Below are 12,237 nucleotides of genomic sequence, written 5' to 3'. Positions count from 1 at the left end.
AAAAAAAAAAAAAAAAGAGAGCGAGCGAGATGGGAATGTCTGATGGTCAGAGGGGAAGTGACTTTCCCAATGTCCCTTAACCTTCAAAGGTGACTGGTCTTAGCTGTCCTGAGGGCAGAGATGGGACTATATTCAAGTCTGTCACCTCCGTATCCCTGGTCCAGCTGCACATCCACTGATCATCCTAGCTTAAGAGGGTGTGCTGACACAGCCTGGAAGATTCTCAGAAGACAAACTAGACAAAAATCATTTTCTCAAGGGAGGCCAGCCAGGAAGTCTCTCGTACCTCTCCAGGCTGTAGGCGGGTGATGGGTCCCACCGGCATCCCCAGGCTTAACTCTCGCTTGCCTCCCTCTCATACTCAGTACCCCATACTCAGAGCACGGAACTTCCTGCAGTTCACTCTCTGGCCCCTAGGGAAGCGTTTCCCCTCCATCTCTGGCTGGCTCACTGTACTCACTCTCTGGGTGTTGGATCAAACATCTTTCTCTAGACTAGGGGAGGCTCCCGCGGCACCCTCATTCCACATCACCATGCTCACCACGTGGAATGGTTGCTCCATCTGTTATCCTTCTTCCCCAGGGCGCAAGCAGAATCTGTGTCAACCCTAAAGATCCCCAGCACCCTGCACACTGCAGGTACACAGTAAATATTTGTAGACAATGAGGGTGAAGGAACCAAGCACTTAAGGAAGTACCTAGATTCAAACTGAGTGAAGAGTAAAGAGAGACTCCATTAGGAACCATTGCTTAAGTGAAATGGGTGGGAGGATGTATGAGAAATCCCAAGAGGGAGGAAGAAAACGTTTTTCCTCTAAAAGAAGGGTTCTCTTCCTTTTACACATAAGGACCCAGGCCTACGTATTTAATTAAACCCTCATCATGAATGAAGTCTGCGGCATGTGCTCAGGATGGTTAGAAGTTTTAGGATGTAGCACATGTCTTTAGGGTCATGTCTAGCAGCCCCGCATGCTGATACAGGTGAGTCACATATGTCTGTGGCACAGCAACTGTGGGGCAGTGTGTTCTGTGGACTTACACAACTGCCGTGATGACAGACAGCAATCCTGCATCTGGGACTCCACGTAAGACGTTGTTAAAACCAACCCCAACCCCAGAGAGAGAAAGCCACAGTGGCCATCTGCCAAGACAGTAACCAACAGATAGAATTACACTGCTTCCTGGCTTTTCTTATGATAAAACTAGGAGCAGCCAATCCTTTGCTAACTCCATCTAGACTTTTTCTCAGACAAACCAAGCAGCAGCTGAATTGAGATGCACTTTTCCAGTGCATCTCACACTGGGCAAGAGATCCTGAAATAGGGGACTCGGGCTCTGGTCCCGGCTCTACCACTGATTCCCCAATCAGGGCCAGCTTGGAGGCATCAGTTTCCTCCCTGTGTCCGTTTCCCACAAAATAAGGGAAAATCTCTAACTTCCTTCTGTTGCATCAAGCCTGTAATGTGAATACACGAGAGTGAGAGTGGCCCTCCCCTACTCCCTGCTACAAACTGTTTCCCCCAAAATTTACATCTGAATCCCTAACCCCTGAGGTGATGGTATTTGGAGGTGGAGTCTGGGAGGTAATTAGGTTTAGATGGGGTCGTGAGGGCAGGATCCTGACCTGATAGGATTAGTGTTTTTATAAGAACAGACACCAGAGAGCTTGCCTGCACTCTTTTGCTCTCTCACCCCCTACAGCCCATGCAATATGAAGACACAGCTGGATGCTGGCTAGCTGTAAACCAGGAAGAAGGCCCTCACCAGCGCCCAGCCAGGCCAGCACCTCACCAGAGCCTAGCCAGGCCAGATCCTGGACTTCCAGCCTCCAGAATTGTGAGAAATAAATTTCTGTGGTTAAGAAACAACATTCAGTCTAGGGTATTTTGTGATGGGAGCCCGAGTAGACTAAGACACTCCCCTAGCCTTGCCTAGGGCTGCCTCAGCCTCGGAAGGCCAAGCTCAGGTCCTCAGGTAGCCTAACAGGCCTGCACAGATCTGCCTGTGACAGCTGGACTGGAATTATGACCATCAGTGATCCCCCAGTGCCCTAGGTTGGCAGCTCTGATTCGGGTTGGCGTCCTCCGCTTGCAGAAGGGAGGGTCCCTCCTACGACAGCCCTTGGACTCCTGAGTCCAGTCCCCGTCCAGAGTTGTGCATCTCTGGGGTCCCTCCAAGGAAAGCAGGACTGGCCCTGGGAGATGGGTCTCCAGGCAGCAATGCCAGGAGCTCCCTTCTGAGTCTCCTCAATGCAGGGGGTTCTGATGCTGGGGAGGGTAGACAAAGAGAGGAATCCCTTAGGGGTCATGGCAGTCTGCAAGTTCACGCAGCACTACAACAGCAGTCTCTGGGCCACACAGTGGTCTTCAAAGGCAGCAGCAACTACTCTCAGTGTAGTGATGAGCAGTCAGACCCCGAGAGGGCCAATTCCCTTGCCTAGGGTAGAAGCGACATGATTTAAACGCAGTCTTTGGGCTTTCAGTGCAGTACTCTTTCTGCTCTGCCACATGCTTTCTCAGACCTGTGCACAGAGAGCTGCAGGGTGAGGCTGGGCAGGAGACCTCTGCGGAGAGGCCCCAACAGAGCCTGGGCTGGGAGGAGGAGAGGAGAGCCTATCAGGTGGGGGAGGAGGTTGCCCATGGGGGTGACACCGGGGCACAGGGCCTTCAGAGAATAAGGGACTTGCCACTTTGGCTGAAGAACAAGAAGCTTCAGGAGGATCTGGGGCAAGGCTAAAGAAGTGGAAGGGGGACTCTGCACGCCGCCAAATCAAGGAGTGCAATGGAAATTTGTTCTGGGAGACAGTGGGGATCCACTGAAGGCTATCAAGTGGGGAGTGGACCCTGCGCCGGGGCCATGGGGCAAGAATACAGGTGGCCTCTGTCCATTCACGCTTCCAGTCATTTCATGTTGGCCTCTGACCTCCAACCTCCAGGAGCTTGCAGGCCAGTGGGCAGTGTGCTCCATGCACCTCAGGCCTGTGGAGTCTTTCTCAATGCTGGGATGCCCTTGTACAAGGTCAGTCTCAGGGAAATGTCTAGAGAGGGAAGGACTCTTCTCAGCTGCAGCTGGTACAAGAGATTGCCCCATCCCTTTGCCTCCACACCGAGTCTGGGCATCTAACTGTCAGAGGTCAGAGCGCTGCTAGGGAGCATCTGAGAAAGCAGAACTTGGGATCGGGGGCTGGAGGAAGGGAGGGGACATCACTCCAGAGGCAGGGAGCCCAAGGTGCCTGAAGGAGTAGGGGGATGGCAGTGCCCATTTCATCCCAGGGCAGCAGGAGCTCCTCCATACTTTAGAGAACTTTCCAGAAGGTAAGTGACACTTTTTTTTTTTTTTTTTTTTTAATTAGAGACAGGGTTTCACCATGTTAGCCAGGATGGTCTTGATCTCTTGACCTCATGATCTGCCTGCCTTGGCCTCCTAAAGTGCTGGGATTACAGGCGTTGGCCATTGCACCCGGCCGAGTGGCACATTCTTAAGACCACTTGCTGTCAAAGCTGTAAGTGAAGGCTGCCTCTATAAAGAACCATGGACACTATTATCTGCTGAGCCAGGCCTGGCTGATCCCCAACAGGCTTTACCAAAAAGGTACAGTCATGCCATCTGGCTCTTTGTCATCTGGAGCAGAGCTGGGGAACATACATCCCAACCTCCAGTTAGCTGTGGCCACACTGAAAACCTAGCCCATTATTACAGGACAGGACAGTCAGAATGAATCATTCTGGGGCAGGCAGAAAGTCTTCAATTAGGGGAATAGGTCAATGCATATGTATCAGCTGGTGGGTTAAACGCACCTCTCAGGTACGGTTCCTGAGGACAATTTTAACTTATCTGATTATCTCATAAGTTCTCACCTAGACACAACCATATATAAATAACAAAATTCACTATTCATTGCATTGTTGGACATTTACTCATGTAGATGGTTCCACTGTGCCATTGGTTAGAAACCCACTTTAAATGAGAAAATGGGCAACACTTAAAATTGGCTGAGTCATAACCCAGATGTGGACCTGGGCAGGGGAGAGAAAGGGGCACATGATTCAAAGGAGATGGGGCTGAATTTGTTTAGACGGGCTCATGAGAATTTCTTAGAGGTCCTGCAGCCAGCTTTTCTTGTTGCTGTTGTTGAGGTGGAGTTTTGCTCCTGTTGCCCAGGCTGGAGTGCAATGGCTTGATGGCTCACCACAACCTCTGCTTCCCTGGTTCAAGCGATTCTCCTGCTTCAGTTTACCAGGCAGCTGGGATTACATGCATGTGCCACCATGCCTAGCTAATTTTGTATTTTCAGTACAGATGGGTTTCACCATGTTGGTCAGGCTGGTCTTGAACTCTCAACCTCAGGTGATCTGCCCGCCTTGGCTTCCCAAAGTGCTGGGATTACAGGCGTGAGCCACCATGCCCAGCCCTGCAACCATCTTATAGTCAGTTCTTGATTATCACAGGAATGAGGTGGACAGAAGGACATAAATAATCTAAAATGATGGTGAATTAAATCAGCAAACCCCTTGCGTCTGGCTTTGGCATGCAGTCAACGTCTATGCGATTCGACACACCCTTTCTGCATCCCCTGTGCCCAGCCCCTCCCTGAGCTGGCTGGAGGCAGTCTCAGAGGCAGCTGGGCCGGGAGCCACCGAAAGCTACAACATGGATAACCCATTTGCTGAGATTCAAGAATCTGTCCCAAACTGGAAATACTTTCTCACAGGCAGCATAGAGAGGCACACCCAGCTGTGCAGCCAGCTCATCTGCCTAGATGAATGGATGATGTAAAAAGGTGGATAAATTAGGTTGTGCCTACAATTGTACCAGTGCTCAGGGACCCTGGCCCTATAACTAGAAAGACCAGCAGGCTGGGGAAGGTAAATTATGGTCCTTTTCTTCCATTTCTCATCCCTTCTCTCAAAATGACTATATTTTAATTCTTTATCTTGGTCTGCTTGGAAACAGAATTGCAGGGCAACAAACACAGCAGCATTCTTCAGTGAAGGAGGGAAGGAGGTCTGGGAGCATTTTTTTTTTTTTTTTTTAAATGGAAACAGGAGTTGAGACCAGCTGCAAGGAAATGTGTACCCAGGACCTATCACTGCCAGCCTCACCATGTGCTGTGAGGTCACTGGGATCAGAAAGCAGGGCAAGTGCTTTCTCAGGAGCTTCCTCTTCTCCCAGGACTGACTTTGGAATCACACCCAGCAGAATCTGAACCCACCACTTACTAGCTGGTGACCTTAGGCTCTTAATCTAAGCTGCAGTTTCCTCATCTGTCCCTTGAATGCAACAGCATGTGTGCTTAGCACAGTGCCCAGCACGTAGCCAGCAGTCAGTGAGGGGTCCACATTATTATTATTCATGTACCATACTAGCTGGCTGGGGTAGAACAGAGAGAGCTGAGGACTAGGGCTCTGTCCAGCTTCAGAATGACAGGGAGGTGGGCTGCGGAAACAGCAAAAAGCTGCTTCAGGGGATGGGGGAAGCAAGTTTGAGGGGAGGGAGAGGAGCAGCCACCAAGGCTCAATGGCTGAGAGATGCTATCACACACATTCACTGGGGCCCAGCAAAGCCTGGAGACAGGACACACAGGCACACATACGCGTATGTGTGGGCAGCACACCCACACCCGCAGCCACAGTCCCGCTTATCCTTCACTTACCTGCACACGTCTTCCCATCGCTGCGGAGCACGTGTCTGTCAGGACACTGACAAGCAAAGGATCTGTCTGTGTTGACACAGGAGTATTCACAACCGTGGTCACTCAGCAGGCAGTAATCCACCCCTGCAAAACCAAAAGCCAGGCAGTCCTCCATCAGTGAGACCTCTGGGCTATGGTGATGGGATCAAGTGACCATCAAGCTCACCCCACCCTCCCTTGAAGGCATGCATTCCCAGTGGACATCCCACTATCTCTGGGAGCAAAGCAAGGGGCAGGGGAGGGGTGCCCAAGCATGACCTGTGCCCTCTGCAGTCACATAGGTTTCACTCCTGGTGCAAACTCTCCCCTAGGAGGAGAGGAGTGTGGAGGGACTCACGGGAGCAGGTCTTGAGGTCCTCGTTGATAAGGAAGCCTTCTGAGCACTGGCAGACGAAGGACTCCTCTGTGTTCAGACACAGTTGCTCACAGCCGTGGTCCTGCTGTGCACAGTGGTCCACCCCTGCATTTGTCACACACATGAAAGCATAGAGGAGCTGAGGGGGCAACACCCCACCAGCAACCGAGATTGAAAAACAAAACCAGAAAAAAGAAAAGAAAAAAAAGAAAACAAAACCGGAGACATAACAAGCCACGAGGAAGCTGTCATTCTACCCCACGTCCCTGGCCCTTCTAGAAAATCGGCCTGGCTTGTTGGTTTTCTTTCCCTTTTCACCCAGGCTGGAGTGCAGTGGTGAGATCTCAGCTCACTGCAACATCTGCCTTCTGGGTGCAAGCGATTCTCCTGCCTCAGCCTCCAGTAGCTAGGATTACAGGTGCTCGACACCATGCCCAGCCTTTTTTCCCATTTCTTTGTTTGAAGAATAAAGTGTGCAACGGCTGGGAAATGCTATCCCTGTTGATGACAGTGGCACTCTGCCAGGGCCATGGCACACTGAATCTATATTCTCACCCTGTTCCTATAAGAAAGCAACCATCTTCATCCGCATTCACACGTCAGGAAACCACGGCCAAGAGGCCATGGACTGCCCAGCGTTCATAGCTAGGAAGTGGAAGAGGTGTGATGTGAGCCCAGGTGGTTTGATGCCAGAACCTACATTCTAAGCACTGCTCTATCAGCTGTGTGGTTTTGACCTTGACCTTCCTGAACCTCACTTGCCTCTCTGTGAAATGAGAATTGCACCTGCTCGCAGAGGCGCCCTGAGACTGTAGATTCAGTATAGTTTCATTTCTAACTGAAAATGAAAAAGAATTGTCCTTCCCAGTGAAATCAGTTTCGTTTTTTTTTTTTTACCCCCATCTTCAGGACATCCAGATTCAAAAAACAAACCAAAGCCTGGGCCTGCATGTGTGGCCCATCCTGGCACTGGAACACTGCACAGCTGGTCCTCCGGGCAGCAAGCACCGAAGGCTAATGAACACACAGCTGTGGTGGACAGCTCCCACTAACAGCCCTGCAGGCTGCCTCCCAGGCTTCCCTTATGGAGAAAATGTACCTCCAGAGACTGGACAGACACTGGAGGCCTTGTGCAGGGCTGCCAGGTGGGCCTCTTGACTCCCGCAGAGCCTGGGACTGGCGCCTTCTGGAACATTCCACCAGTGGATGCACCTCCTGCAAACACTTGCTGGATCTTGGGAGCTACATGCCTGTGTTCACATCCTGGCATTGCCATTTACTAGTACAGGACCCCAGGACAGTGACTTAATCCCTTTGTGCCACAGTTTCCTCTTCTTTAAATAGGGACAAGAATGTGGGCGCCTAGTAGGGCGGCTGTGAGGATGCAGTGAGCTTATGCGTGGAACGTGCTCAAGGCATTGCCAGCACAGACTGAGCACCTCAGAAGGGCTTTCTGTTTTTATGGCCTGGGCTCCCTGATCCCTCAGGGAAAGCAGAACCCCGTGGCTTTCTCTACGAACTGCAAGACAGAAATGGCCTGGTTTATACTTGCTTAGAGTTGGCTAGATGCCAGGGAGAACAGAGGGTCCCAATCTCTTGTGGTCCATCCTTAGAGCTCTTCTGGCCCCCAGAGGCATGCTGCGAGGGGCAGTCAGGCCATGTCCCTGGTGACCTGCATGGGCTTGGCCAGGTCAGGCCCACCTGCCCTGGGAAAACTGCCAGGGCCATCAGCTGGCAGACCTGACACTCCAGGAAACAGGCAGGATATGCACAGATCCATGGTCACCACGGCATCTCCTGTTGAATGGGAGTCCTGCTCCCTGCTGGCCTCTCATTGCACTCAGAGACATGCAGAGGCAACGTACAGCAGGCGCTGACTTTGGTACCACCTTTCTAGTTCAAAAGCCCTTTGGCCTCTGAGGTCAGTCCTTATAAAGCCTTAACTGAGGCCGGACTTGGTGGCTTAGACCTGTAATCCTAGCACTTTGGGAGGCTGAGGTGGGTGGATCACCAAGGTCCGGAGATCAAGACCATCCTGGCTAACGTGGTGAAACCCCATCTCTACTAAAAATACAAAAAATTAGCTGGGCGTGGTAGCATGCGCCTGTAACCCCAGCTACTCGAGAGGCTGAAGCAGGAGAATCACTTGAGCCTGGGAGACAGAGGTTGCAGTGAGCCGAGGTCACGCCACTGTACTCCAAGCCAGGCAACAGAGTGAGACTTCACTGGGGCACTTTGTTCCTTTGTTCTCTCTGGACGCTGGAGAGGCCACGCTTTCCTGAGGACTGCCCTGGACCTCATATTTCATCTGGGAAACTTCCCTGTGGGCAGTGTGGAGCCCGGCGCTCAACAGCTGCACTGTCCTCGCTCACAATCTATCTCTGTCTCCAAAGGGGAGCAGATGTGGGGTTGCTGAGTGGAAAGGCACACAAAGGACCCCTTCGGCATGGGCCATGTCACAGAGATGGGCCCCTCTCCCACATGCCAAGGGCACAGGCTCCACAGCCACACTCAGGCACTCCCACCCTGCTGGCCAGGACCCGTGGGGACAGTGTCTCATAAAAAACCATGGAGCCGCCCAGCTGGCAGAGCCTGCAAGTTCCTATACATTTACATCACCAAGTGGAGCTTCGCTGGGATCTGACACAAGAAAATGAAGACAAGCCTTCGCAGAAAGTCCCGTGTGTCTTGCCTCTACCCTCAGATCAGCCTCTGTAGCTTGCTTTCCAAGATCTGTTCCCTCCAGCCTCTTGTCCCAGTCTGGGGCCGGGCACTGGCCACTCTCACAGGCTCCACCATAGGAACTGTTCCCCTTGACTAGGAGTTTACCCTGTGTCAGGCACCAGGCTAAGATAGCAAAATGGCTCCTATTTCTCCCTGTAAGAATGCTGTGGGATCAATCCAACCATTAGTTTCCCTTTTTGTCATAGATGGGAAATCAAAGCATGGAGAAGGTAAATAACTTGCCCAAGGTCACACACGTCTAGTAGGGGGAAGAGGCTGGATTTGAAATCAAGCCTGTCTGACCTAGGAAATGCTCTCAACAGCAAATACTAATATTAGTTAACATTTATTGAGTGCTTATGCCTCGCAGCACTATTCTAAGTACTTTTACTCCTGTTAATTCTTTTTTTTGAAGTGGAGTCTCGCTCTATTGCGTAGGCTGGAGTGCAGTGGCGTGATCTCAGTTCACTGCAACCTCCGCCTCCCAGGTTCAAGCATTTCTCCTGCCTCAGCCTCCTGAGTAGCTGGGATTACAGGTGCCCACCATCACGCCCAGCTAATTTTTTGTATTTTTAGTAGAGTCAGGGTTTCATCATGCTGGCCAGGCTGTTCTTGAACTCCTGACCTCAAGTGATCTACCTGCCTCGGCTTCTCAAAGTGCTGGGATTATAGGTATGAGCCACCACACTCAGCCCCTATTCATTCTTTTAATCCTTGCAACCCAACCTGTTGGGCTGGGTAGTTGATAGTATTAATAGTCACATTCTACAGATGAGGAAGCTAAAGGTAAGGAAGGCTGCACCTGACAGACCATCAGGAAACTCCAGGGGGCTCCAGACATGACCGGTTGCTAGTGAGTCCGCCTGGTGCCTGTGAGTGGACCCCACCCTCCGTCAGCACCCTGCCCCTAGGGTACACTCACGGCTGCAGGTTTTGCCATTGGGGTCCAGGGTGTAGCCTCGGCGGCAGTGGCAGTAGTAACCCTCCTCCGTGTTGACGCACTCGTGCTCACAGCCGGGTTTGTTCAGCGCGCAGTAGTTGATCCCTGAGGGAAAGAAGGGCAGACCCTCCTTCAGACTCTGGGCTTCTCCCAGGGCTGAGGGCAGCCCCTCGGGGCTCCCACGAGCCCCCGTAGAGAGGGCTGGTAGGTGCTGGTTGCCGAGGTGAGCTGGGACAGATCATTCATTCATTTATCCACGAACCAAATGCCAGGCCCTGACCTAGATGCGGGGATATAATGGCGATTAAGATGGAGGCCTGCCTCAGGCTCTGGTAAGGAGGCAGACAAGGGAATGGCAACCATAAGACAATGCAGAGCATAGAGCAGGGCCCCCCCGAGTCCTGGGGTGAGGGGGTCTTCCCAGAGGAGATGAGGCCAACTGGAGGCCCCAGGGAGGAGAATGTGAGGACTTGAGGATAGCAAACACAAATGCCCAGGGATGAGAGGACAGCAAACACAAGTGCCTGAGCATGAGAGGACAGTGAATGCAAACACCTGGGGATAAGGGGACAGCCAACACAAGTGCTTAGGGATGAGGGGACAGTGAACATAAACTCCCGGGGATGAGGGGACAGCGAACACAAGTGCCCGGGGATGAGGGGATGGTGAACACAAGTGCCTGGGGATGAGCGAGGGGCACGCCTGGGGAGCTGTGAGCAGCTGAGCGTGGCTGGAGTGTGAGGAGAGAGATGAGCCCGGGAGGCAGAGGGAGCTGGCCCAGCTGAGCATGGCTGGTCGTGCAGGGTCTTGCAAGTCCCAGGATGGAGCAGTGAAGGCTCAGAACAGGGGACTAGAGGTGAGAATATTGGTGGAGATGACAAGGCCAAGGTTATACCTTGAAGAAGACTTTGCAGTAGAGGTGGAAAGGCAGGCAAACTTCACTAAATCTTCAGGAAACCAGGTGCTCTATAGGACAGAGACAACAGCTCCTGCTCTCTGGGAGTTTGTTTAAAAGAACCTGGTACCTGAAGTATACCTGTGGATTCTCCAGCATTTCCCCCCTTTGATGGACAAAGAGCAAGCCGAGGCTCAGTTAAGCTGAACTGAACTGAGTCAATGGCCAAAGAGCTGAGAACTGGGGTGAAGGCCACACTCCCCAGCCGACCTCCTTCCAAGAAAGATGGAAAAGCTCTCTATGCACATGATGGTAAAAAAAGAAAAGGAAAAAAAAAAAAAAAGAAAGATGGAAAAGCTAAGAAAATCCAGTGTCTCTCTCAAGTTAACCTGATCACTAGGGCTCAAAGCATGTAGACAGCTTCTGTCTACAGCGACATCTGACAGTGACATCGAGTGGCACGAGGCAGAATAAACAAAAGGTGATCTTGCAAAATATCCAGCTACTTAGGGAGGCAGGAGTTAGCAGTTTCACAAAGAAGGGTCCAGATGCTTCATCTTGCTCTGTTGAGAGGAGGAGGCGCATCTCTGATGCTGCCCCAGGCTACTGCAGTTCTGTCCTATGGTAAGGTCACTCTATCCACGCTGTGTTTCTGCCAGCAGATGGAAAAACTGCATCATAACCAGCAGCCAATAAGCAATTCCTTTCCTGGTAGAAAATGCTAAAGCCACAGGACCCCACACATAGCAGGCTCCAGGGGAGACGGAGAACTGGAAAAGTGCACAAAATGAGCCTGTGGGGAGCCTTTATGAGGCTGGTGTTGCGGGAAAAGGTTGCCACCGACCTCACTGGCTGGGCTGGGTCAGTTTAACTGCACAGCATTGTTCTTTTTCTGGGCATGTGGCAGACACTGTTGGTTATCTTGCCAATAACCATTATCTCATGACCCCCAAGCATGAATCATGGCTGGTCTAAGCCAGCGTGGCAACCATGTTCTTCTTTGTCAATCATTGATCAAGGGGTGGGAAAACGCCCTAGTTCTGGCCAATGAGACATAAGAAGTTTACTAGGGGACCTCTTTTCTTCCTGAAAAGAAAAAGGCAGCTGGACGCAGTGGCTCACGCCTGTAATCTCAGCACTTTGAAAGGCCAGGTGGGAAGATCACTTGAGGCCGGGAGTTTGAGACCAGCCTGGCCAACATGGCAAAACCCCAACTTTACTAAAAACAAAACAAACCAAAAAGCAAAATTAGCAGGACACAGTGGCACATGCCTTAAATCCCAGCTACCTGGGAGGCTGAGGCATGAGAATTGCTTGAACCCAGGAGGCGGAGGTTGCTGTGAGCCGAGATTGTGCCACTGTACTCCAGCCCGGGGAAACAGAGCAAGACTCCATATCAAAAAAAAAAAAAAAAAGACAAAGGTGTATGAAGAGAAATGAGAAATACTTTTCTTTTCTGTCTTTTGTCCTTTTTGCCTTCAAGTCTAGCAGTGTGAGGATATATTCTGGGAGCTGCAGCAACCATCTTATAACCACAAGGTGACACGCATGAAGACAAAAACGCAACATGCAGAATAGAAAGAAAGAATCTGGGTTCTTGATGATATCACTGAGTCGCTGAGCCATCCATAG

At 51.4% G+C, this 12,237-nt stretch overlaps 1 protein-coding gene across 5 annotated transcripts in view; it reads right to left on the bottom strand.

Moving 5' to 3' along the window:
• MATN2 (matrilin 2) overlaps positions 1–12,237 on the bottom strand; it is a 177,833-nt gene that overhangs the window by 22,740 nt on the left and 142,856 nt on the right. For all 5 annotated transcript variants that reach the window (XM_017504986.2, XM_017504984.2, XM_017504988.2 and 2 more), the window contains exons 8-10: positions 9,693–9,815; positions 6,029–6,151; positions 5,653–5,775 (exon numbers count right to left, since the gene is read on the bottom strand). In XM_017504986.2, the coding sequence (XP_017360475.1) occupies positions 5,653–5,775; positions 6,029–6,151; positions 9,693–9,815 (369 nt within the window). The remainder of the gene's footprint in view (positions 1–5,652; positions 5,776–6,028; positions 6,152–9,692; positions 9,816–12,237) is intronic.

This window comes from Cebus imitator, unplaced genomic scaffold, assembly GCF_001604975.1.
Source record: "Cebus imitator isolate Cc_AM_T3 unplaced genomic scaffold, Cebus_imitator-1.0 Scaffold331, whole genome shotgun sequence".
NCBI classification, from domain to species: domain Eukaryota; kingdom Metazoa; phylum Chordata; class Mammalia; order Primates; family Cebidae; genus Cebus; species Cebus imitator.
The sequence above is the reverse complement of the archived record's forward strand: the minus strand, read 5'-3'. Positions and strand labels throughout refer to the sequence as shown.